The sequence below is a fragment of the Simochromis diagramma genome, unplaced genomic scaffold, assembly GCF_900408965.1.
Source record: "Simochromis diagramma unplaced genomic scaffold, fSimDia1.1 OVJJ01000205.1, whole genome shotgun sequence".
In the NCBI taxonomy this organism is placed as follows: Eukaryota; Metazoa; Chordata; class Actinopteri; order Cichliformes; family Cichlidae; genus Simochromis; species Simochromis diagramma.
The window spans coordinates 12415791-12441195 of NW_024386782.1; the positions used below are offsets into that span (position 1 = coordinate 12415791).

At 38.3% G+C, this 25405-nt stretch overlaps 5 protein-coding genes across 5 annotated transcripts; all 5 read left to right on the top strand.

The window, feature by feature from the left end:
* Nucleotides 1-5116: 5116 nt before the first annotated feature.
* On the top strand, nucleotides 5117-6133 carry LOC120727540 (C-C motif chemokine 20-like). Its single transcript, XM_040021859.1, has 4 exons — nucleotides 5117-5274; nucleotides 5367-5475; nucleotides 5570-5644; nucleotides 5732-6133. Exons 1-4 carry the CDS (start codon nucleotides 5205-5207, stop codon nucleotides 5769-5771), a joined length of 294 nt encoding a protein of 97 aa, XP_039877793.1. The 5' UTR covers nucleotides 5117-5204; the 3' UTR covers nucleotides 5772-6133.
* A 1529-nt stretch (nucleotides 6134-7662) lies between these two features.
* On the top strand, nucleotides 7663-8621 carry LOC120727539 (C-C motif chemokine 20-like). The gene is made up of 4 exons (XM_040021858.1): nucleotides 7663-7822; nucleotides 7947-8055; nucleotides 8173-8247; nucleotides 8337-8621. The coding sequence occupies exons 1-4, from the start codon at nucleotides 7756-7758 to the stop codon at nucleotides 8395-8397; spliced, it is 312 nt and encodes a 103-aa protein (XP_039877792.1). The 5' UTR covers nucleotides 7663-7755; the 3' UTR covers nucleotides 8398-8621.
* Nucleotides 8622-13542: 4921 nt separating this feature from the next.
* LOC120727541 (C-C motif chemokine 20-like) lies at nucleotides 13543-14583 on the top strand. Its single transcript, XM_040021860.1, has 4 exons — nucleotides 13543-13751; nucleotides 13839-13947; nucleotides 14045-14119; nucleotides 14208-14583. The coding sequence occupies exons 1-4, from the start codon at nucleotides 13685-13687 to the stop codon at nucleotides 14254-14256; spliced, it is 300 nt and encodes a 99-aa protein (XP_039877794.1). The 5' UTR covers nucleotides 13543-13684; the 3' UTR covers nucleotides 14257-14583.
* Nucleotides 14584-16970: 2387 nt separating this feature from the next.
* Nucleotides 16971-17968, top strand: LOC120727542 (C-C motif chemokine 20-like). Its single transcript, XM_040021862.1, has 4 exons — nucleotides 16971-17242; nucleotides 17366-17474; nucleotides 17572-17646; nucleotides 17735-17968. The coding sequence occupies exons 1-4, from the start codon at nucleotides 17176-17178 to the stop codon at nucleotides 17781-17783; spliced, it is 300 nt and encodes a 99-aa protein (XP_039877796.1). The 5' UTR covers nucleotides 16971-17175; the 3' UTR covers nucleotides 17784-17968.
* Nucleotides 17969-21424: 3456 nt separating this feature from the next.
* Nucleotides 21425-22624, top strand: LOC120727543 (C-C motif chemokine 20-like). Its single transcript, XM_040021863.1, has 4 exons — nucleotides 21425-21677; nucleotides 21816-21924; nucleotides 22022-22096; nucleotides 22186-22624. The coding sequence occupies exons 1-4, from the start codon at nucleotides 21611-21613 to the stop codon at nucleotides 22223-22225; spliced, it is 291 nt and encodes a 96-aa protein (XP_039877797.1). The 5' UTR covers nucleotides 21425-21610; the 3' UTR covers nucleotides 22226-22624.
* The last annotated feature ends 2781 nt before the right edge of the window (nucleotides 22625-25405 follow it).

Genomic DNA, 25405 nt, shown 5'->3' on the forward strand with positions numbered 1-25405 from the left:
CCTGTTTCTACTTCAATCATGAAACTGATCAATGATCAGCTGATCGGCTTTTCTCTCTTGTTTGTTTATCGCCCACTTTGCGCCAGAAAGAGGAAACCAGCAGACGCTAAACAACAGCAGCACGTTTAAGCTTGATCAGCTGTTGTTAGAATTTATTTAATATTAATTTCTAGTATCAGCTGATGTTTGCTGGAGCCACAGCTGCAAAAGCTGGTTTGGTTATCTGGTGAGAGGGAAACATGAAGATGAAACCAGGAGATGTCCTTACTGAATCATCAGAGCTGAACAGGTGATGGAGAAACAGGTTTACCTTTTAGGTGACATGAATGAGTTGAAGGGAAGTTATGAACTGTTTCCGAGAGACAAATAACCCCAGGATCCTTTTCTAAGATAAGATAAGACTTTATTGATCCCACAACGGGGAAATGTTTGCGTCACCTCAGCTCAGGTACAGATATCAGAAGGAAATACAAAAATACAAATAAGTACAATCGATGAAAAAAAGTAAGATAATACACTATATACAATGGTAGCACACACAGTATGCGATTATGGATATGGTTGGAAATATGGAAGACATAAACTATATAGCTTGATATAGCTATTGTACCACTACTATTCCTATTTGTAGACATGTACACACACACATGTACACACTAAATATACATATGTATACATATACATACATATATACCTGCACATGTCCATACACATGGAAGGTCCATTATGCATGAAGTGGTGACCGTGGATGGTCACAGTGTCCAGTGACTTATGACATCGTGATTGAGGAGTTATAGAGTCTAACTGCTGTTGGGATGAATGATCTGAGAAAGCGCTCCTTCCTGCAGCGAGGGTGTTTCAGTCTCTGACTAAAGGAGCTGCTCAGCCCACTCACATACTCATGCAGTGGGTGATGTGGGTTGTTCATGATGGATGTCAGCTTTACTAACATCTTCCCCTCACCAACCACTTCCACAGACTCCAGGGGACATCCCAGCACGGAGCTAGACCTCCGCACCAGTTTGTCAATCCTGCTCCTGTCCCTGTCCGTGCATCCACTCCCCCAGCAGGCCACTGCATAGAAAAGGGCAGATGCTACCACAGTGTCATAGAATGTCCTTAACAGAGTCCTGCAGACTCCGAAGGACCTCAGTCTCCTCAGCAGGTGGAGTCGACTCTGGCCCTTCCTATACAGGACGTCTGTATTTGTAGTCCAGTTCAGTTTATTGTTGAGGTGAACACCCAGGTACTTATAAGAGTCCACTATCTCAATGTCTTTCCCTTGGATGTTCACCGGTGTTGTAGGGGGTGACTTCCTCCTGAAGTCTATGATCATCTCCTTTGTCTTTCTGGCGTTGATTTGGAGTACGTTGGTCTCACACCAGCCAACAAAGTCACTGATGACCCCTCTGTATTCCTGATCATTCCCGTCTGATACGCATCCAATGATGGCTGTATCATCTTTTTATGTAGCTGACAACTGGTAACTGTACAGGGGTGGATCTAGCAAAGTTTTGCCAGGGGCCCAGGTAGGGCATTAACAGGGAGAGGTGGGCACAAGGAAATACTTTTCTTTCTTTTTCTCATTTAAAATGTCTCGCTCTTACCAAATAATTATCTGAATCTTACAACAAACGTTTTCATCTGATGTAAAATGTATAGAAATCCATTATTGTACATAGCATTTTTTTTTAGGGTCCCATCATAATTTCTTCAGAAGTAGCTAAGTACTGTATATGATGCCAGTATTTTCCCACATTTTCTAGATTCTGTACCAGTACTGTGTGTAAAATGCCATCAAAAAGTCAATTAAGTTTTATTCTTTCTCACCTGTCTTTTTATCTCCTTTCACTTTTTAAAGGTTGCCATGTTAGAAAAAATATTTTGCCCTGCCATGCTGTTTTGATGTGGCAAATGAATGGTTTATGAAAATATATCTAAATCTGTCATCAGTAATCAGTAATGATCATGTCTCACCTCTAGTCTTCTCTGTCTTAATTTCAGGTTTTCACCATGTGTTGTAGATAGTTCAGGAGGTTAACTCGACCAAGCAGTCTACTTTCGGGTACTTTTTAGAATACCAGAATAGGGAGGATGGTGTAGGTTTAAGTTTATTAGACTGATGCATATATACCAACAAGACAGTGTACATCACTGTGACAACAGCGTTTGTTTTCATTCAAAGGCTTTATGGTTTTTCCTATAATACCGATTTTTTGTCCCAGTCCAGCCCTGTATGTTTGTTATTCAACTTGTGTTAAAACATTTAATCACGTAGCCAGAACTGTATGTTGTACTCCACTACTGCATGGTACAAAAGTCCCCTCCTCCATCCCCATTTTCTTGGAGTTTGGCGAGGCCACTGAGGCAGTTAGACAACTCTTTGGTAGCAGGACCCCTGGGGTGGACATGGTTTGCCTTGAGTTCCTGAAGGCTCTGGATACTGTAGGGCCGTTAGTTGATACACCTCTGCAACATCGCATAGAGATCTGGGGCGGTGCCTCTGGATTGGCAGACTGGATTGGTTCTCATCTTTAAGAAGGGGGACTAGAAGGTATGCTCAAAATACAGAGGGGTCACACTCCACGGTCTCCCTGGGAAGGTCTATGCCAGGGTACTGAAAAAGAAAGTGACTCTGTGGTTGAACCTCAGATACAGGAGGAACAATTCAGGTTTCGTCCTGGTCGTGCAACAGTGGACTAACTCTTTATCCTACCAAAGATATTTGAGGGTGCGTGGGAGTTTTGTCCAACCAGTCTACATGTGGTTCGGTTTGTGTGTGCTTCGGTGGTATGTGGTGTGTGGCCCTTTGCTACAAACCATTCGCTCCCTATGCAACTGTTGAAGAGGCTTGGACCGCATTGCCGGTAATAAGTGGGTCTCATTCCTGATCTCTTTTTTTTTTTTTTTGCAGAGGATGTGATTCGGTTGGCTTTGTAATGTAACAATGCAATACAACCCCCCCCCCCCCCCCCCCCCCCACCCAAAAAAATAATAATAATGCTGCAAATTTTAGAAGATGTTCTGTCATAATATTTCTAAAGTAATTTTGCTAGTCTACTGTACAATATCCAGCTAGGTCATCACTGTAAATAAGTTAAATCTAATCGAGAAGATGGAACATGATGTACTAAACATCCTGTTGATGTTACTGCTAGACAGATAACATCAGAAGCCCATGTGCACAAGACATGGGCTTCTATCTGTAAGTATAACCGCAAGCTGTTTTCATCTTAGCTGTTGACCTTCACTGAAAGTTCTCAGTGCTTGTTTTCTAATTTCAAAGTCTTTACTGTTGATGTATTGCCATGTCTTACTCGAATATGGTTAGAAAGCAAACAATGTCATTAGTTACACTTGATCATCTCCTGCTGTGACAGACATCGCACTGTTCTCTTTTGTAGTACCGGTTTGGACCCGCTTTTGCATTCAGAAGTGCCTTAATTTGTCATGGAATGGATTCAACAAGATACAGTGCTAGCTGTACAGTTTAATAACAAAGCAAAGTCCCATTCTGTATAATTTTGTATGGCTGTCACATTTCTGTATTTTCTGTTTAATTAAACAGTTTATCTTATCTCATCTCATCTTATGTAATGTTATGTTATGTTATCTCTTCTCATCTCAGTCTCATCTCTTCTTATGTTATGTTATGTTATGTTATGTCATCTTGTCGTATCTTATCTTATCTTATGTAATGTTATGTTATGTTATCTCTTCTCATCTCAGTCTCATCTCTTCTTATCTTATGTTATCTCATCTCAGCTCATCTTATCTTATTTGAGGGACTCTTTCATCTGGGGAACAGGAGGGACATTTACACTGACAGCAAACTCTCTCACAGAATTTTGTTGAATTAAGATGGTCTTGAAAAATCAAAAATATATTCACTTTTCTGTATTTTCTGTTTAAATGAGTTTGTTTTATTGATTTTTATTTCAGTTTCCCCATCCATTTTCTATTGTGATATCACATTTATTTTATTGAATTTTAATAATATTATTTTTAATGTTTTGGCTTCTGTAAGTAACGCAGTAATCTCCCCTTTTGGGGGTGATGAATATATCTTATCTAAAGATATCATTATTGAGAATATTATAAGTAAAGTAAAAGCATTAGAAAGATAGATACAGTATATAGTTTTCAATGATGTTTGACTATGAGATTGCGAACTGCAGGAACTCGGTGATGTGGTTTTGTTGGAAACTTCATGATAAGCAATTACACTTACAATAAGTGCATCATGACCTATTTCAGTGCTCCAGATGCACAGCTTTACCGTTGTTGCATGGGTCTTGGGTATAAAATAAGTTCCTCTGACCTAGAAAAGAACATCCAACCTCAAAGCAACCCACTTGTAGCGGCCCACATGAAGTCAGAGGTCTTCAGTGAAGCTTTCATCCTCTTTAAACTCTTATCTCCACTTGTATCTAAATGTCACATACTTTATATCTATCTATAAATATATATATATAATTATTTTTATGTCTCTTTTAAGTTTATGTCAAGAGTCACAAAGAGGAATGACGCTTTATAAAACGTCCCATGTTACACGGCTGGCTCTGTCTTATCAGGGTGTGTTGATGCAGGTCACACTGGTCACATGTCTAACATGTGTGACCTAATATGTCTCTTTTCAGTTTTCCTATAATTACAACTTCTAGTTTATATTTGGCCAACATATGACACAATGAGCACTGAATAATATAAAAAGCTTTTTCAAAAAGCTTCTGTATTTTGCTTTTATTTCAATTCAGTTCAGCGAGCAATACTTTTTAACCACACTCTTTTTTTATGTGACAGTTTTAATAATTTTGTACTTTACGAATTTCTTTGTATAAATACAATATATAATATGATGCATAATTATTGTGCCCTACCCTAAATACAAGCAAAGTTGTAACAAGTTTAATTGATCACTTATTTTATAGAAAGTACTTTTTAATTAGAAGGGTTTTTTTTTTCCTTGTAGTGGTTTTATGTAAAGTTTTACCATTTAAACGTTTCCACTCTTGGTTGGACAGAATTTTGGGTTCTATGAATAAAAAAAATTAGGGGGGTTTTCGTGACAGTCTAGCACCACTGATGTGGTCAGAGCTGAGGTATAAATGAAGCTCCTCAACAGTGCACCCCCTTTCACTCCACTTGAAGATAGGCGAGACAACTTTATCATCAGAATCACTGTTGTCAACTGAAACAAAGACATGGTGACAATCAAAGCCATGGCGATGGTGATCGCACTCACTATTTGTCTGACTGCGAACAGTTCTGACGGTATGTACTTGCTGCCTTTCTGTTTTTCATCTTTAATTTTAATTATTTATTACTATTATTTATTATTATATATTTTCTTTCCTTTTTCACAGGCTATCGTTACTGCTGTCGAAGATATATGACAGGCCGATTACGAGATGTTGATATTAAGGGGTACTCAGTCCAGACTATTAAGGAGATGTGTTCCATTGATGCCATCATGTGAGCGTCACTAAAATCATTTTAAAGGTTAAAGACAGCTTCAATGATTACCGTGGGTGTATAAATATTTACATATTGCTTTCTTTTAATGCAGTTTCCACACAAAGAAGGGGAAAGCATGCGCCAATCCAGCTCTGAAGTGGGTGATGGACGCTGTTGATCGTTTAAGGTGAGATTTTTAGAAAGAAAATAATGAACAAATGTTCTGATTTGAAACAAACAGCAAGAGAAGTAACTCGATCTATCATCATTTTAGGAATAAAGCGCAGAAGATCCACCAGAACAACTCACTGTAGCAGAAATAGAGGATCGTCTGAGCTTTTTAAGGATGCCAGCTACAGCAGACTGTTTTCTATGTGAGCTCTGCAGCCTGCAGCCTGCAGCCAGCAACCAGCAATGCATCACTGTTTTTAAATCCAGTTAACTCCAGCTTGAAGAGCCTGCTGTAAATGGCAAATGTGGTGTTCAGCAATGCATATCTCAGCTCAGTTGTAAGAGCTTGTATCATATTATGTCTTTATCGTCTTTGTAAATCTTATTTTTTGCTTTTATATGTTTATAAAATAATTTATAAAAAGAGTCATTTGTTTTATTAATGGTTTTGTAGTTTCATCTGATCATTCAAATAAAATGAGTACCTGTTCCAAGTCTAAAACAACTTGTTCTTGTGTGCTGTTTAATTTTTTATCGTTAGGCTGTGTACACCAGAAATAATTTTAACTTTGACTATATGTATATATATTTATTCAATCTCCTTTTTCCATCACACTTTGATTGCATCACTTTTTTGTATTTTTCTATTTAATCAGCTGCTGTAACACAGTAGCTTCCCAACTTTTGTGATAAAGAAAGTATTTCTCATCATATTCTAATTACATTATCACAAACTGAGAATGCAGAATTCTAACTTATTGTAAATGCGGTGATTTAAATGTTTAAACAAGGCATCCACATTTTTTTGGCCACACGGCACCACAAATGGACATTTTTAAAGTAATTTACACAAATTTCCCATAGTCTAAGTCGATATAAAAGCACAGAATTCGATGGGCATTCATCCATCACGTCTCCGCCAAATAAAAATAAAAAACTTTCCTTGCTTGGAAGCAAGGTTCACTCAGAAAAAAGCAATCTACATGTAGCAGATATGAGATAAGGGCATATTACAGATGATATATTTTATTATGCTCTCTATTTATCATGATAAAATAAGATAGATATAATAAGAAATACATGGACTGACAGTCGCACAGTCTCAAAAAATGGAAACAAAGTGCCAAAAAATCCCCAACCCAAACAAACAAAACCCCAAACTCTCTCTTATTGATATGCAGACAATGTTATTTCTGTTATTTCTGTATTTTTTAAAGTCTTATGATGCCATAGTCAAGCGTTTTACACATTCATCCAACAAGTAAAAGAGCAGACTGAGTCGAAAGCAGACACCGTTAATGTCGTTAGTATCACAGATCAAAACAAAAAGACCCGTTAAAAACACCTGCCGCAGTCCCCTATCAGTCAGAGGAAGCGGTACAATTAAATCGGTATCTCTCATTTTCTCCGCTTTGCTTTTCTCCCCACTGAAGAATCTGCTCACATCTATAATCCCACATTCTTTTTTTATCATTTTATGTCTCCTGATGGCCTGTTATCACAGAAACATGGCATGTTTTGAAGCCATAATTAAAATTTGGACACATCTGTTTATGTCGAGAGAGGCCATAAACAGAGGATTTTTTTATGCCAACTTAAGTTTGACTCGGGTCAGACCAACAAGTACTCTGGATTTGATCTTTTAGAACATGAGGAATGCTTCATAGGATGAACGTTGAGTAGAAATAGCCTTGAAAAAAATGGACTATTCACTTAAACTGAATTGCTCAAACATAATAACATCAGTGCTGTACAGTACAAACACACCAATATGATGATATACAGAACACAGAAATAGAAAAACAGTTAAAAACAGTTACACAGGAGATTTTCTGAACTTTACTGTAAAATTTGAACAATGCTGTCATTCCATAATCATACCAATGATTGCAAACGCTACCATTGTTTTGATCCAACAATGATCCAAGCAGTTCCTCTTTGTTTCACTGGGGAAAGTGGCAGGGTTTTTTCATGATGTAGCTTCTTCTGCTCTGGGCTGAGCTGAAGTATTTATGAAGCTGCTTGATCAGCACATTACCAGCACAGCCTCACTGACTCAACCTGAAGAGCCACCAGATACAGTGAGATAGCTTCATCATCACTGCTGCCACCACAAACACAGAAGACATGCTGCCAATTAAAGCTGTGGTGGTGATCGCACTTACTGTTTGTCTGCCTGCAAGCACATTTGCTGGTATGTACTTGTGTTTGTTTCTTTTGTTTCTTTGTCTTTTCTCTCTTAATCACATACGCTTACACATCAGCGTTTCCACTACTGGGATCTGGCAGATACAGATATTATATTTTACTCTTCCCAGCTTATCGTCACTGCTGTCGAAGGTACATGATAGGCAGGTTACAGGACTCCATCATCAAGGGGTACTCAGTCCAGACTGACACAGAGATGTGTCCCATCAATGCCATCATGTGAGCATCTTTAAAATTATTTTAACAAACTGCTTTAAAGATCAAAAAATACTTGAGACGAAATTAGTGTTTACTGTGGGTGTAAAAATATTTACATATTGCTTTATTTTAATGTAGTTTCCACACAAAGAAGGGGAAAGCATGCGCCAATCCAGCTCTGAAGTGGGTGATTGATGCTGTCGATCATATAAGGTGAGATTTTTAGAAACAGAATAAAAGAGCAAGTGTTCTGATTTTCTAATAAACAGCAAGAGAAGTAACTCCATCTATCATCATTTTAGGAATAAAGCACTGAAAATCCACCAGCACAGCTCACAGGGGCGGAAAAAGAAGACCATCTGAGCTTTTTACGCACACGGTGGATGCCAGCTAAAGAAACACTTCACTCTTTTATCTTCCACTGACGTCCGTCTCGTGGAACCTGCTGCAAATGACAAATATGTTGTTAAACAACAGCAATATCAGCTCAGTTTTAAAAGCTTGTATAATATTTTAATTTTATATTCTTTGTAAATGTAAGATAGGATTTTGTAGTTTCATATAAATGCTGAAATAAAATGAGCACATGTGCCAGATCTGCTTGTGTGCTGTTGTTTTCTGTGGTGAAAACATCCAGCTTTGGAAGCTCTGTGCTGCTAATAGTTAAACAATGACAGGTGAGAGTCCTGTGACATGAGCAGGAGGAAGTCATGGGAGCTGAAGAAGGAACCGGTATTTCTGTTGACATGGTGTCATTAGCTACCACTTAATTATTAAAGTAACATTCATGTAATAATAAAGTAATACAGCAATAATGGTTTGAACTGCATAATATTAAATTGCAGTTTATTTAATTGGGTGATATGGGGTCATAAACTGGATGTAATAATGTCTGTGAAGCAATGCAAATCAGAAATATTATAATATATAGTGTAATATATTAATAAGAATATATAACTGCTAGGAATAAAATAGTGATATCTATGCATGTGCATTTTTATATACTAACTTTAAAGTGGTAGTAACCTCATAATAATAAGGTAATACTGGTTGATGCTTTAATATATTAGAAAAGTTTTATTATATTATGACGATGAAATTAAACTTACCTTACATCCCCAGCATGTCTTTGAAGGTAACTGTGTAAATATTCTGTCAATTGCTGTCTTTTAAAACCTGGAAACACCTGAGATAGTTTCTATGCAATAACCAGGAATCCGGGCTGCAGAATGCATAACTCCCTGTTTTCTCTCCATGTTAATAACCTATGAAAGCAAACTCAAGTAATGTATTACTTTGTGTAACCATCACATTACTTTGTCATAATTGAATGAGTTTATTTGCAGTGCTCATGAACGCGAATCATACAGTCTCGATTTACAAGGCCCTTTGTAGAGGAAAATCCATTAATGAGGTCTGAGCTCCAATCGCACGTGAAGAGGAACAAATTTTTCTCCACCCCTCGCTCTCGCACAGATTTCTCTCAGCGGGGTAACTTCTCCACAGAAGAGAGGGACAGGTGAATAATCGTAGAGGAACACAAGCGGCAGAGTTGCAGACTCGAGAAGGTTTCAATAACATGGTTAATTCAACACTCAGACGCAGACTAAAGGATCTCTCCCAGTATAAGTAGTGGCAGGTTGATCAGCACATGACAAACAGGTGAGCTTGATTGTGTCAGGTGTCCCCGAGTGGAAGGTGGGAATTCTGGAAGGATCAAACCCTTGCAAGACAAAGCATGGTTAGGCACACACGCACAAACACATCCACACACTCATAGTGATAAAGAAGGAGAGAGAGAATGGCAGCGATGCACGGGAGGACCATGACAGCCTTGGCTGTTATAATGGGTAGACGCCTGACCTGATGGATACAGACTCTTTGCTCACTCACGCAGAAATGCACTGATTTACTGACTTTTCTGTCTTTGTCTTTTGTCAGTCAACACCTAATACACTTGTGTGGACTTCCTCTTCTGTATCAAGCTAGAGCCGCTTGCCACTTGTGGTAGTTTATGTGTAATAACCAGAAATGAGAAATGAGAAATATGTAACCAAGACATGAGATGGTTTTGGTGGAAAGTTTATAGTAAGCAATTGCATTTATAGTCCGTGGATCGTGACCTATTTCAGTGGTTCAAATGCACAGCTTTTCCTTTGTTGCATCGGTCTTCGGTATAAAATAAGCCCCTTTGACCTAAAACCTTCGTATAACCTCAAAGCAACCCACGTGTAGCGCCCACATTCAGCAAGAGCATGAAGGTCTTCGGTGAAATGCCTGATCCTCTTCAAACACTTATCCCCACATGCTTCTAAATGTCACACACTGTATTAGTTATTTTTAGGTATCTTACATTTTAAGTGCATGTTGAGATTCACAAAGAGGAACAACACCTTAAAAACCTTGTGCTAACATGTGTCTTTTTAAAGTTCTTTCAAAAAAATACCCAAATACTAAGCTCATGTACACATTTAAAGTTCCTGTATTTTACTGCAGTTTAGTCCATTATAATTCAGAAGGAAATGCTTTTTTTGCTGGGTTTTCACTGTGGAGGTTTCGTTGTGGTTTTTTAAACCACACTTTTTTATTGTGACAGCGTAAATTACTTTCTACTTTGCAAATTTTTCTCTGTGTTTACAGTTAACATGATATGATGTTTTCTTAAAGGTTAAACAGTCCCACCATGAAGACAAGTGAGTTGGAATAATTGTAGATGATCGTTTAGTTTCTAGAATGTCAGCTGACACGTGCTCTTACATTTTTATACAACCTGTTGCACACATATTGGTTATCGTGTTGTGGGTCATGTTGTTTTCTGTGTGAGCTTTGCCGCCAGCAGCCAGCGACTCTTTTGGTTTGCTGGTGTAAACAATGCAGTATCAGCGCGCGTGTAAGAGAAAATCTTTATAAATGCATTTTGTGTTGTGCTGTTTGAATGATGCATCATTCCTCCTTTACTCTTAATTCTCTATTTAACAGGTATTACAGTCACAATTTGAATTCTACTGGAAGGATTGTACAGCACACATTTTTGTTAACTTTAAAAAACAAGACTTGGGTTCCCAAGTTTGAAATTATTTTGGATTTTTTCTAATCAATGCAGGATCAAAAATACGGCCTTTGCATAAGTCTTGCTGTAAGCTGCAGCTTAACCAGACATTTTTGGTCACCTTTAACGAGCTTCGGGCATTCTGGCTGGAAATTTCTTGGCACTGACTCTGCCACAAATTTTTTGATTACAAGTGTAGGCCATTGGTGTCCAACTCCAGGCCTCAAGGGCTGGTGTCCTGCAGGTTTTAGATACTACCCTGGGTCAACACACCAGAATCAAAGGATTAGTTCATTACCAGGCCGCTGGAGAACTGCAAGACACGTTGAGGAGGTAATTTAGCCATTTAAATCTACCGTGTTGGATCAAGGACACATCTGAAACCTGCAGGACACCGGCTCTTGAGGCCTGGAGTTGGACACCCCTGGTGTAGGCTACCAAAACATTTAATAGGCGTGCATCTATACTTTTGTTCCCGTGTGGGTTACAATACCGGCATTCATTTTATATTTAATCCCCTAGTTGTGCCAGATTTTGAATTACTACGGTGTAAACCTTTTTGTATTTTCTGTTTAATCGGCTGCTATAAGACAGTTATTTCTTCTTCTTCTTTTTTTTGGCTGCACATAGAAAACACATATGTTCCATAGCCCAGGATGACATCATTGATGTGGAAAAAGCATAAAATTTTATGGACACTGGTCTATCAAATCTCCACCAATGAAAAATATTACCTTCCTTGAAAGCAAGGCTCATTCAGAAAATCTACCTGTAGCAGATATGAAATAACAGTTAATTACACAATGGTAAGAAAAATCTGTCATAACACAGGAAAAGATAGGCCTGAAGCAAACCCACTCACACAGACAGAGTGGGTTTGCTAGTTTCAGTTTAGTTTTTGTTATCTTTTGTATTTATGATGATACAATGATAAAGAATAGAATAAATATTAGAGATCTAGAGTGATTGTAGTGATCTCAGTCTCAAAAGCACATTTGACCGTGTCCACAGAGTGTCCTGTGGGAGTTGCTCTGGGAGTATGGGGCATCTAAGAGCCGATCAGTCCTTATACTTCTATTGCAAGACCTTGGTCTGCATAGCCGGCAAATAAGTTTGCTGGTGGGTGTTGGACTCCACCAGGGCTGATTCTGATCATAAATTTTATGGACAGAATTTATAGCAGTAGTCAAGTGGCAAAAGGCTTCCACTTTGCTCTCAGAATCTCGTATCTGCTTTTTGCAGATGATGTGGTTCATCAGCACCTCCAAGTCTGAGGTCATAGTCATCAGCCAGAAAAGGGTGGAATTACCACTCTGGGTCGGGGGTGAGTTACTGATGACTTACTAATGATTAGTTACATCCTTTTACTTGATCAATGTACATTTTTTTTGCAACAACCCAAAACAGCGAAAAATACAATGTCAAGTCCAGAATATTCTTCAGTAAAACCTCAAAGGTACTGAATGCTCAAAAATATGCTGAAAGGAAACTTAAGCATATACTCCCACACAATGTAACTGTTTAATTTAACATTAAACACAGTTAAGGCTCACAAATCACATTCCCATCTAAGTGGGAATAAATAAAATACATATGCAACAGTGGGTAGTGTAATAGTTTATACTTCCAGTGTCTTTGAATGAAACAGTTCGGCTATACTTCTGTTTGCTCTCCAGTTGTATTTAGCAGAGGCTGAGCAACCCAAGCGTCTTCCTTCTTCTTTTTCCTAACAAAAGATAAAGATGGAAACACCACAAAGGAGAAACAAAGATGTTCTTTTTATGAACAAATACGCGAAACACTGATACATCTTACACCACATTGTTTGTTTTATTAAAACAGACACTTATGTGTCCTTGTATTTGAATACAAATACCATATATAAAATATCACACTTGGGTAATAAAATAGTGACAGGTTTATAATTGAATTTTTGTCTCAGCCTTTTGGATTATGACCAGTAAAAATCAATGGTTGTAGCTATGTTTAAACCAGTGACATTTCCCTAATTTAAGAATGACGCTTTTGTGATGTCAATGCTGAGAGTCACAAAAAGGAGCAACGCCTTATAAAATTTCCCACATTGCACTGCTGCCTCTACAGGAGTCTTTGTCAGGTCAGGGTGTGTTAATGCAACAATTAACATGTATGATGCAATGTTTTTCTTTTAAATTGCCCATAATTATAATTCCTTGCTTCCTACTGAGCTGGTTTGAAATCAATTCCTCCCAAAAGTTACATGTTTTTACACAGTTAATGAGTAACCACACTACCTTTTTGTGACAGGTGTGTGCATGTGCATAAACACTGTAAGACTGGAAAAGTGTTAAATAAAAGTTGTTCCATAAATTTCCATAATCAAAACAAATGTTTCCAAACACTGCCGTTGTGTGGATCCATGTGGATTCATACGCCCCTCCTACTTGTGCCTCTGCTGGGACTTTTTGTGATGATGTCACATGTCTTGATGCGTTTAGAGCTGAGGTATAAATGAGGCTGCTTTGATTAGTAGTTTTACCAGCACAGCCTCTCTGACTCCACCTGAAAAGGCGAGACAGTTTCATCATCACAGTCACTGCTGCCAACACAAACGAAGAAGACATGCTGCCAATCCGAGCTGTGGTGGTGATCGCACTTACTGTTTGTCTGACTGCAAACACATCAGCAGGTTCGTATTTGTTGCTTTCTTGTCCTTTCTTGCCTTTCTATGATTTGTTTCTTGTTTAGTCACAAATTGTCTTTCCTTCTTTCACAGCTTATCCTGACTGCTGTCGAAGGTACATGACAGGCAGATTACCATATTCAGCCATCAAGGGGTACTCAGTCCAGACTGACACAGAGATGTGTCCCATCAATGCCATCATGTGAGCATCATTACAATTACTTTAACAAACTGCTTGAAAGAAATTAGTGTTTACTGTGGGTGTGCAAATATCAACATATTGCTTTATTTTAATGTAGTTTCCACACAAAGAAGGGGAAAGCATGCGCCAATCCAGCTCTGAAGTGGGTGATTGACGCTATTGATCGCATAAGGTGAGATTTTTAGAAACAGAATAAAGAGCAAATGTTTTGATTTTCTAATAAACAGCAAGAGAAGTAACTCCATCTATCATCATTTTAGGAAAAAAGCGCAGAAGATCCACCAGCGCAGTTCACAGCTGCAGAAATAGAAGATCATTGGAGCTTTTTAAAGAGATCACTGACGCCAGCTACAGAAAACCAAGTTTTTTATGAGATCTTTGCATCCAGCAACTGTTTTATAGTCCAGTGAACTCCATCATGTGGAGCCTGCTGTAAATAAGAAAGATGTTGTCAAACAATGGACATATTAGCTCAGTTTTAAGAGGTCTATAATATTAATTTATACTTTGTAATTGTAATATTTTGGTTTTGTGCATGTACTGTTGTGTTAAAAAAAGAGTAATTTATGCAATTGTTTTTGTGGTTTTATACATATTGAAATAAAATGAGTACCTCTTGTGGGTCTAAAACTATTAGCACGTATGCGCTGTTGAATTTTTTCACACTAAACACGTGACACTGCATTCCTCCTTTAATCTTTCCAGAGTTCCAGCTCTAGACATTTGTGTCATAACATGAAACCTAGAAAACAGCTAAACAATAACTGACGAAACTTCTCAAAGGAGGAAGTTGTGGGAGCTGTTTATGTAAAGCATGTAGTAGAGCAGGTATTTCATCAGCTATGATGAAGTGGAAGGCTTAGAAGGCTTAAATAAGAGCTGCAAAATGCATAACTGCCTGTTTTCTATCCACTTTAGTGTTAATAGGTCAAGGTCAAGGTCAAATTTATTTATATAGCACATTTCAAACAGCCGATGCTGCACAAAGTGCTTAACAATATAAGCCATTCAACTTTACCCCATTCAACTTTAAACTTGAAGTAATGTGATGATTAACTGGTGTGATAATCCGCCTCAGTTTGTCTTTGTCAGTCACATGATTCTGGAGTGAAGCCAAGGAAGTCTAGCCAGGTAGCAGGTGGCAGTTGAGCTGATGGTAACAGACTCTTTGCTCACTCATTCAAGAATGCACTGATTTATTGACTGTCAATTTTCTACAATTAAAAACCATTAAAAAAAAACTTGTCTGTACTTTCGAACAGAAAATGTTAAAATATTCACATGACCTTGACAACAACACCTGATTAATGGCAGATAACCAACAAGGAAGTTGCTGAGACATTTCCACAGTCCTACCTGCGGGCAAAGACAGGTGAAATTTTCCGGCGGCCCTGCCAGAACCACAGAGCTGCCAGAGAACAGGGTGGAGTCTACAATAGGGGAAGTCCAGGTCCTCAAACAGAGCTGCACCTACACACTCTGCTTGGCTGGTTCAGCTTCCTGTGACCATCTTTGCTGTATTCCTGTACATTTCACTTTTGCATTATATTTAAAAACACAGACTAGCTACATTATGTACTCATGAAACTTGGAGAAAGGAAAGCTGCTGCAGCTGTGTGCAGAGGGAGCTCGGTTTCAATTTGGGCAAATTTCCTCCCTCAAGTACTTTAACATTGTTGCTTTAAACTTTAATAATATTTTTTTACATTACACCACAAAATTATGTGAATAAAATTCGTTTTTAGAAGGTAATCATGCTTCATCTGATATCCTGTTTAAATTTTTAACAATTACTCACTTAACACAACACAATGACGTGGATATGATCAAGCGGGGCTGCTGGTACACTGAGGGGACACACTGCAGGGTTTCTATGCATTATAAGTTCACTATTACACACACCCGGCTCAAAAATAAAGTAATGAAAAAACTGTGGCAGTGCAAACATTTTTCTAAAGATTTACTAGGTCAACTTTATGCACAAAATTAAAAGATTTGCTTTTCACTCTAAAAAAGAAAACATTGGTAAACCTTAAGATATATCAGAACAACATGATGCAATGCCTTTTTGGAAATTCTCAGCTTTTGACTTTTGTTGCTGACTTTAAAAAGAGCTCCTCATTTAGTCAAGAATTCTAGCAACCTGGACTTTCTTGTTCATCTAATTCCAATATTCCTGTGTGGTTGAAAATAAACGTGTACTTTTCATCTGTTTGGCTGCTGTACTAACCACTGCACCGTGGCAACACATGGACCCTTCCTTTACAAACATTTAGCTGATAAAACTACATTTGTTTAATGTAGAATAAATAAAATGAAGAGGACACAGCAGAAGGTTAGCTGAAACACTGTTTCTTCTGAATAGGTAAACCACACTAGTTTGGTTAAAGCCATAATCTTTGCAGGTAAAAAGTGAACTGGAAATGCATCCCAATCATTCTATGAATGAATTATCACATGCTTGGCTGGCTGGATTGTTAGATGTTTGGTTTGATGATGGGTTGGATGGTTGGAGGGTCAGTATTACTTTTACTATTAAGAAACTGTGTCCTTTAGTCTCATTTACTTATCAGAATTTTGTCTTTGCTGATTTAAAACTCAGTAGTTTAGTGTTATTCTTAAAAATGCAACTAAAAAGTTTTCAGCAAGACTAAAAATGAAATCAGATATACTGAGTTTAATATAGTTTGTTACTTTTATGTCAAAAACTTTAAATTAGTGTATATTTACCCAGGCATACTTGAGTTTTTCATAAGCTTGTCTTTTATTGAGTACTTTACATCAGGTGCTGTATGGCTTGTTGCTGCTGGATCTGCGGTCATTTTCCTGGAATAAGAAGGAAAATGTGATCTCGCCTACTTTATCTTTAAATAGTTTTGAAACAGACATTTAATCATACCTGGGATTTTTTCAAACTAATATTATCAGTGAAATAGTAAGCATCTGCACATATTTGGTCTATAAATATCACAACATTCCATGATCAGTGCAATTTCAGAAGCCTGCAGATCCATGTGTATTTATAGGTCCCTCCCACATGTTCCACCTGTTTTGTTTTGTTTTTATTTTTAACTTTCAATGCTGGGATTTTTCTAGTTCGCTAAGAGCTGAGGTATAAATGAGGCTGCTGTGATCAGCACATCACCAGCACAGCCTCTCTGACTCCACCTGAAAAGGCGAGACAGTTTCATCATCAGAGTCACTGCTGCCAACACAAACGAAGAAGACATGCTGCCAATCCGAGCTGTGGTGGTGATCGCACTTACTGTTTGTCTGACTGCAAACACATCAGCAGGTTTGTATTTCTTTCCTTCTTGTCTTATTTTCTTTAATTTTTTGTCTGTTTAATCACATTTACACATAAGCATTATTTTTTGTCCTCTGTTATATGAACAAATTGTCTTTCCTTCTTTCACAGCTTATCCTCACTGCTGTCGAGGGTACATTACAGGCAAATTACCATATTCAGCCATCAAGGGGTACTCAGTCCAGACTGATACAGAGATGTGTCCCATCAATGCCATCATGTGAGCATCATTACAATTACTTTAACAAACTGCTTGAAAGAAATTAGTGTTTACTGTGGGTGTGCAAATATCAACATATTGCTTTATTTTAATGTAGTTTCCACACAAAGAAGGGGAAAGCATGCGCCAATCCAGCTCTGAAGTGGGTGATTGACGCTATCAATCGTATAAGGTGAGATTTTTAGAAACAGAATAAAGAGCAAATGTTCTGATTTTCTAATAAACAGCGAGAGAAGTAACTCCATTTATCATCATTTTAGGAAAAAAGCGCAGAGGATCCACCAGCACAGCTCACAGCTGCAGAAATAGAAGATCATCTGAGGTTTTTAAACAGACCACTGACGCCAGCTACAGAAAACAAACTAAGAGCTTGTATAATATTAATTTATACTTTGTAAATATCAGATTTTGGTTTTTGCATCTAGTGTTGTGGCAAAAAAAGCGTAATTTATGAATATGTTTTTGTGATTTTATACATACATTTAAATAAAATGAGTACCTGTTGCAGGTCTAAACTATTACCAGTTATGTGCTGTTGAGTTTTTTTTCACATTTAACACGTGGCGCTGCATTCCTCCTTTTATTTTGTTTCCTAGTTTGTAACAGTGAAAAATTCCAGCTTGGAAGTTCTGTGCTGCAATCTAATTGTTAAACAATAGCAGATGAAAGTCCTGTGACATCAGCAGGAGGAAGTCACAGGCTGTTTATTTAAAGCATGTATCAGAACAGGTATTTCTGTGCAGACAAGATGTCATCAGCTCTGATGATGGTGTTTAGTTGCACTTTTTACTACAGGCTGGTAATAATGATGCAATAGTGGGGGTAATGAGGTGGAAGGAGCCCAGTAATAACACAGAAAGAGGACGTTATTACTAATTACTAAAGTAATATCAAGGTCATATCATGAATCACAATTGTTTGACAAAAACCAATATTAGACTAATTGGGTGATAAGAGGCCAGAAAATGGGAATAGTGGGAAATGTAGAAACAACATATGCCAATAAAACAATGCCAGTTAGTACAGCAGTATATCGAGGACAATATGATAAACTGCTAGCAATAAAATTGTAAGAACTGTGCATTTGAATTTTTATATACTGACTTTAAAGTGGTTGTAACCTCATAACAATAAGGTAATATGGGTTAATGTTTTAACATATTAGGATAGTATTACCATATTATGATGCTAATATGAATCTTACCTTACATCTGCAGCGGAAACATTATTATATGTGGCCTGTTACCTGGAAACATCTGAGATACTTTCTGAGCAGCTATACAACACTTTGATAATCAAATGTAGCTTTAGGCCACATCAGTACGCGAGTGAAAGTGATTTTTAGATGGCATGGATACACAGCGGTCATGTGGCGAGTCCTTCATGTGCTGCTGTGCACTGCCACCCACTGCGGGTACTCTGCACTACACACCGTGGCTGTTCAGCATGTCTTATGCTCTTATGGTCACTTCACATTTTGCTCGATCATTATTTACAGTTTCATAATTGCTTTATTGGGAAATGTTGTTTCTATATTATTATTCCAATTTTCTGGCTTCTTATCACCCAATTTATGGTTTCTTATGGCAGTTTGTTGTCTTTTCTGGTCATTTTGTGTATAATTGACTTGATTAATTTTATTTTTAAATCTCATTGTGGTCCCTGAATCTTTGGCTCCTTGATTTTTCTATGTCTCTTTATTCCTTTAACTGTTTTGGCATTTTGTTTGTTGCCTTCTAGCTTTATACTTCTTTGTAATAGTTTTAAATGCTTATCTTTTTTTTCCTAGTAGTTTTTCATTGTATGTATTTATGTATTTGTTTGATCAGATATATTAACTGCAATATAGTTTACTACCTCTAGTCTAAGGAGCTTGCAAAGAAAGCGTCTGGACTTCTTTGAGTTGCTTGAAGACGTTTCACCTCTCATCCGAGAAGCTTCTTCAGTTCTAAGGTCAAATGGTGGAGAGTCCCAGATTTAAACCCAGTGGGAGTTTCCCCCCAAACAGGGACAAAGGGACCCCCTGATTATCCTCTAACTAATCACATGAGCCAAGGTGTGAAAATGGGTGTGGGTCACAATCAGCCAGGGTTTTGGGTGAGCTCATTGTGAAACCTAACCCCACCCTATCATGTGATTTCCTGAGGTCAGATGGCCCAGGATGTGAGTGGGCGTTAAGGCGTCTGGGAAGGGATCTCACAACTGGATTATAGATGGCAGACAGTTGGTGTCGTAAACCCCCGCCTCTGTTCAAAGATGGTCGCTCACAGTGGACATAGATGCTTCTTTCACTCCTCTTTCAAACCATCTGTCCTCTCTGTCCAAAATGTGAACATTGGCATCCTCGAAATAGTGTACCTTTATCCTTAAGATGCAGATGGACTGCTGAGTCTTGTCCTGTGGAGGTGGCTCTTCTATGTTGTGCCATGCGCTTGTGAAGTGGCTGTTTGGTCTCTCCAATGTAGAGGTCTGGGCATTCCTCGCTGCACTGTACAGCATACACCACATTGTTAAGTCTGTGTTTTGGAGTTTTGTCTTTCGGGTGAACCAGTTTCTGTCTGAGTGTGTTGCTGGGTCTGAAATACACTGGGATGTTGTGCTTGGCGAAAACTCTCCTGAGTTTCTCTGATACACTGGCTACATGTTCATCATGACCTTGACATCCACTTAACACACTGGTTACTGCTACAACTACACATGTTTCTTTTCCAGCTATTTATTTATGAGTGACTTATGTATGTATGTATATATATGTATATATTGTACTATTCTTAGTTAGCGTATTGTCTGTCTTGTCTTAATGTTGGTTTATAATGGAGCACTGTAACAAAAAATAATTTCCCCCAGGGATCAATAAAGTATTCTGATTCTGATTCTGATTCCAGCTCTCCAAATCCACAGATTTTCATTTTTATTTGTAATTTTGCATTAGTTGATAATTTATCCTCTTTAAACACTTTATCCCCATGTGCTTCTGAATGTCTCACACTGTATTAGTTTTATTTTTGCATCTTTTATGTTTTAATTGTTTTAACTGCCTTGTTGAGTCACAAAGACACTCCTTATAAAACTTCCCATGTTGCAGGAGCTGGCTTTGCAGGAGTTTTTGTCTTGTCAGGGAGTGTTAACCTAACATGTGATCCAATATTTGTATGCATATATATATATATCTTTAAAATTTATATAAATTTATAATTGTGTGTATGTATAGATAGATAGATAGAACCTGGAAGTCCCAAGGTCAAAATGGGAGATGCCCCCAAGGGTGGTAGACAATGACCGAGCTAAGATCCTGCAGGACTTCCAGATACAGACGGACAAAATGGTGGTGGCTAACCAACCGGACATAGTGGTGGTGACAAACAGAAGAAGTCGGCCGTAGTGATCGGTGATCGATGTAGCGGTTCCGAATGACAGCAATATCAGGAAGAAGGAACACGAGAAGCTGGAGAAATGCCAAGGGCTCAGAGAAGAGCTCGAGAGGATGTGGAGGGTGAAGGTGACAGTGGTCCCAGTGGTATGCCAGTCATCATCCTCCCAAATACTGCGTGTTAAGCTTTATAATATGTTGCTTTGTTTATTCATTCATCATTTTAAAGTTTGGATTCTTTTTCTGGACAGACGTTTGAAGAAATGAAAAAAACTAAAAATGATCGTAGATATACATGCATATAGAACCGTTAGACAGAACACTTTTTTTGCACTGATATTAAATTTTTAACATTTAATAATTTTGCTGGAACAAGAACACCATCTTTTCCTCACCTGCTTGGAAATATGTCATCATGAATGTTTGTTTTTTACTGATATCATCTGTGAAATAAACATGTGCACACATATTTGCATGTTTACTAAAGTCAATACAAAGGTATGCAGACACTAACACAGTGTAGTTTGTATTTATAGCCACTCCCACCCGCTCCACCTGTTCCACCGCTTCCTCTTTTTTTATCTTGAACTCGGGAAAATGCTGGGACTTTTTGTGATGATGTCACATGTCTTGATGCGTTTAGAGCTGAGGTATACATGAGGCTGCTGTGATTAGCAGGTTACCAGCACAGCCTCTCTGACTCCACCTGAAAAGGCGAGACAGTTTCATCATCAGAGTCACTGCTGCCAACACAAACGAAGAAGACATGCTGCCAATCCGAGCTGTGGTGGTGATCGCACTTACTGTTTGTCTGACTGCAAACACATCAGCAGGTTCGTATTTGTTTCCTTCTTGCCTTATTTTCTTTGATTTTTTGTCTGTTTAATCACATTTACACATAAGCATCTCCACTACCTGGATGTGGTAGACACATATTTTAATTTAACACATTTTCTTTCCTTCTTTCACAGCTTATCGTTACTGCTGTCGAAGGTACATGACAGGCAGATTACCATGTTCAGCCATCAAGGGGTACTCAGTCCAGACTGTCACAGAGATGTGTCCCATCAATGCCATCATGTGAGCATCATTACAATTACTTTAACAAACTGCTTGAAAGAAACTAGTGTTTACTGTGGGTGTACAAATATTAACATATTGCTTTATTTTAATGTAGTTTCTACATAAAGAAGGGGAAAGCATGCGCCAATCCAGCTCTGAAGTGGGTGATGAACTGTGTCGATCGCATAAGGTGAGATTTTTTAGAAACAGAATACATAGCAAACACTGTGATTTTCTAATAAACAGCAGGAGAAGTAACTCCATCTATCATCATTTTAGGAATAGAGCGCAGAGGATCCACCAGCTCAGCAGCCTGTGATTCCTCACGGTTTTATAGTGAACGGCGTCTTATGGAGCCTGCTGCAAATGACAAATATGCTGCAGATATCAACTCAGTTTTAAGAGCTTGTGTAATATTAAATGTTTGTATTCGTTGTAAATATAAGAGTTGTCCATGAATTAAGCTGTGGTGAGAAAGAGTAGCCAGTTCCATGAGTGGTTGTGTGGTTTCAGAGAAACATTGAGGACCTGTTCAGGTCTAAAACCACTTCTGCTTGTGTGCTGTTGAATTTGTCCACATTAACACGTGACACTGCATGCCTCCTTTTATCTTAGTTCTTTGTTTATCTTCTCACGCTGAAAGATTCCAGCTCTGAAAGTTCTCACTGTGAGAAGTTTTCTGGAAGTTCTGTGCCACGTGATAAAAAAAAAAAAAAAACCAGGAAGTCATTAAACATTAATAGGTGAATTTCCAGTAACATAAGCAGAAAGACAATGTGGGACCTGTTTCTTTAAAGAACGTTGCAGAGCAGGTATTTCTTTGTTGACAGTTAGATGAGCAATCTGCCCTGATTTTAATCTGTAGCTTTTCTGTGGTTAAGCTAGTTTGACCTTTGACTTAGTATAATACCTCGTTACACATTACCTGCATTCATTTTGTATTTAATCTTATTGTATTATATTCTGATTTATGAAGATCTTCATTTTTTTGTATTTTCCATTTAATTTTCTGCTTAAACACAGTCATTTCCCAGCTGTTGGCATAAATAAAGTATTTCTCGTCTTATCTTAATTATATTTTGCTAGATTCTGTGTATGCAAGGAACCGAGGCTCATTCAGAAACAGCCTGTAGGCAGCAGAGTTATCAAAATTAGATTTTTTTTAAAAATTTGATTGGTTTTAGTGTTAAGTTTTACTCACTACGATAAACTTGGCTGCAGTGGTAAGCATCTGTGGGCAAGACATTGAGTAAATATTAAAGAACGGCAATTTATCTTTTTAATGGTAATAATGTAATATGGCAATGAGGGAAAGATTTTTAAGTAGACAAAATAAGAAATACAAAAGGACTGTACAGCTGCAAAGTGCTGTCAGGAACACATTTTCAATACTCTGCAAAGGTCTTGAGCCAACCCTAATTTCTTTAAAATTAGCTAGAAAAGTGAGAGATGTATGCAACGATTTATTGAAACATGTACAGACATAAATAGAAATAGAGTCTATATAAAGTATATAAATCAAAAACAGAGTATGTACTGTTATGAAGGAAAGGAAGGCTCAGGGTTTAAGTAATCAGCATCATGGGCTCATCCGATTAGAATAAGAATAAGCAGTCATCTAATCATTCACAGGGTGCTCCTTTTATTCTCAAATCAATAAAGCAAGGAAGGAAGGAAAGACACACATGGACTGCCAATGCTGAAAGAAAACAGATTTAAGTTACTCATTACCTTAAACAATACATAAAATAAAAACCCCAAACAGAACCTCACCTCTGCTGCCGCCCCGTGTGGGAGTGAAGAAGGAGTGAGCCAAAAGTGAATGCAGTCCTTATATTATGTGTGACAGGTGAGTGCAATTAAGGACAAGCACCACACCCAATCAAAGGTGAGAGAACTAAACAAGGTGTATCTGGTGAAGTGAGTGGGTGTGCTGGGATGTGCTAAAAGGTGGGTCTTTACAACACGTACAATTCTAAAGAGCTTGAAAGTCAGTATTTGGTGTGACCGGCATTATTCTTCAACACAGGCTGAACTCTCTTCATGGAGCTTTCTCTTAATCTCTAAGTAGTCTGCAGGAATAATTCTCCAGGCTTGAAGGACATTCAAAGCTCTTCTTTCGATGTTGGCCGTCTTTTATTCGGTTCTCTATCACGATGAGGTCGGGGCTCTGAGGAGGCCAAAATCTGACAGTACTTATCTGTGATCATAATTCCCAACACCACTTACTATTAGGGATGGGTATCGTTTAGGTTTTATCCGATACCAGTACCAAACCGGTACTTTTGAAACGGTGCCGGTGCTTAAACGGTGCTCAAACCGGTGCTTAAAGAATGGAGAACACAACATTGGTCCAAAAACCTCTCATGTTCAGCTGGTTTTTTGTAAAACGATAACAATGTTAGCCTTTTCTGCAGCTATAGGGGATTTATGGCATCACTCTTGGCTGGAAGCAGTGCTTAAACAATGGAAAAAACACAAACTTTATCCAAAAACCTCTCATGTTTAACTGTTTTCCTCTTTTTCTTTCGTCATTTTAGCCTTCTTGGCCAGGGTGAAGGGAGTATCTGCCATCAAACAAGACGACAGCTGCATGTAACTACGACGGTGTTTGCTAGTTCACCTTACGTGCATTAATGTAATAACGTGGTTAGTGTACTCAATGTAAATTACACACGAACAACATTAAGCTACTGACCCAGAGAAGAACGGCTGCTGCTGCCATCATCATCCGTCATCATTTCTGCTACACTGGCAGGGCTAGGGGCCAGGACTCTCCTCTTCGGGTTTTTGGGGGATGTTGCTAACTCTGGGTCCAATAACAGGCACCACACCCGCAGTAGATGTGCCCGGTGTGAGGTCTCGCAGCATTTCTCGGCGTATAACAAAATGCTATACGTCACCAGGTGTTTCATCAGATTCGAGGAGTTACCTCCTTTGACAGTATCACAGTATCACCTTAAAGCACTTGTTGCAGGCTGCTGAGTTTGCATCTTTTGCTGTGAAGTACAGCCAGACTTTGACCGCTTCGCCTTGGGCGTTTTTAATCTGTAGTTCTGCTCTAAAAGAACGTACGTACCTGGGCCCGCCTACTATCCTCGGGAACGTAAAATGATTGGCTATAGAATCCAAAGTGACATCTCAGGAAAAAAAAGCACCGAAAAAAAGCACCGAAATGTGCGCTGCTTTTCGGTCTGATTACTACCGTTTATGTCAGAACCGGTACCCGTCCCTACTTACTATCATCATTATCATAGAGTCTTTTAAAGAAAGCAGCTTATAACAAAGTGGGTAAAGATCATTTTTAACATTTGTTCTTTAACAAGTTGTCCGTTATTTGTCGACACAACATTGGTTCATCCCTGGAGTTCGCTGCCCTTTTTATGCTTGAATCCTTCATAGAACAAGGTCAGAAGTGAAAAAGCAACCGATGTCCAAAGAAAAAAAACTACAGTGCGAGACCACTTTAGTCTAGCTCCATGAAAGAGAACTGTAAAAA

Coding starts and splice junctions, on each gene's coding strand:
- LOC120727540 (XM_040021859.1), top strand. CDS start 5,205: ATGGTGACAATCAAAGCCATGGCGATGGTGATCGCACTCACTATTTGT. Junction 5,476..5,569: donor TGTTCCATTGATGCCATCAT/GTGAGCGTCACT, acceptor CTTTTAATGCAG/TTTCCACACAAAGAAGGGGA. Junction 5,645..5,731: donor GACGCTGTTGATCGTTTAAG/GTGAGATTTTTA, acceptor TCATCATTTTAG/GAATAAAGCGCAGAAGATCC.
- LOC120727543 (XM_040021863.1), top strand. CDS start 21,611: ATGCTGCCAATCCGAGCTGTGGTGGTGATCGCACTTACTGTTTGTCTG. Junction 21,678..21,815: donor GACTGCAAACACATCAGCAG/GTTCGTATTTGT, acceptor CTTCTTTCACAG/CTTATCGTTACTGCTGTCGA. Junction 21,925..22,021: donor TGTCCCATCAATGCCATCAT/GTGAGCATCATT, acceptor ATTTTAATGTAG/TTTCTACATAAAGAAGGGGA.
- LOC120727541 (XM_040021860.1), top strand. CDS start 13,685: ATGCTGCCAATCCGAGCTGTGGTGGTGATCGCACTTACTGTTTGTCTG. Junction 13,948..14,044: donor TGTCCCATCAATGCCATCAT/GTGAGCATCATT, acceptor ATTTTAATGTAG/TTTCCACACAAAGAAGGGGA. Junction 14,120..14,207: donor GACGCTATTGATCGCATAAG/GTGAGATTTTTA, acceptor TCATCATTTTAG/GAAAAAAGCGCAGAAGATCC.
- LOC120727542 (XM_040021862.1), top strand. CDS start 17,176: ATGCTGCCAATCCGAGCTGTGGTGGTGATCGCACTTACTGTTTGTCTG. Junction 17,243..17,365: donor GACTGCAAACACATCAGCAG/GTTTGTATTTCT, acceptor CTTCTTTCACAG/CTTATCCTCACTGCTGTCGA. Junction 17,647..17,734: donor GACGCTATCAATCGTATAAG/GTGAGATTTTTA, acceptor TCATCATTTTAG/GAAAAAAGCGCAGAGGATCC.
- LOC120727539 (XM_040021858.1), top strand. CDS start 7,756: ATGCTGCCAATTAAAGCTGTGGTGGTGATCGCACTTACTGTTTGTCTG. Junction 8,056..8,172: donor TGTCCCATCAATGCCATCAT/GTGAGCATCTTT, acceptor ATTTTAATGTAG/TTTCCACACAAAGAAGGGGA. Junction 8,248..8,336: donor GATGCTGTCGATCATATAAG/GTGAGATTTTTA, acceptor TCATCATTTTAG/GAATAAAGCACTGAAAATCC.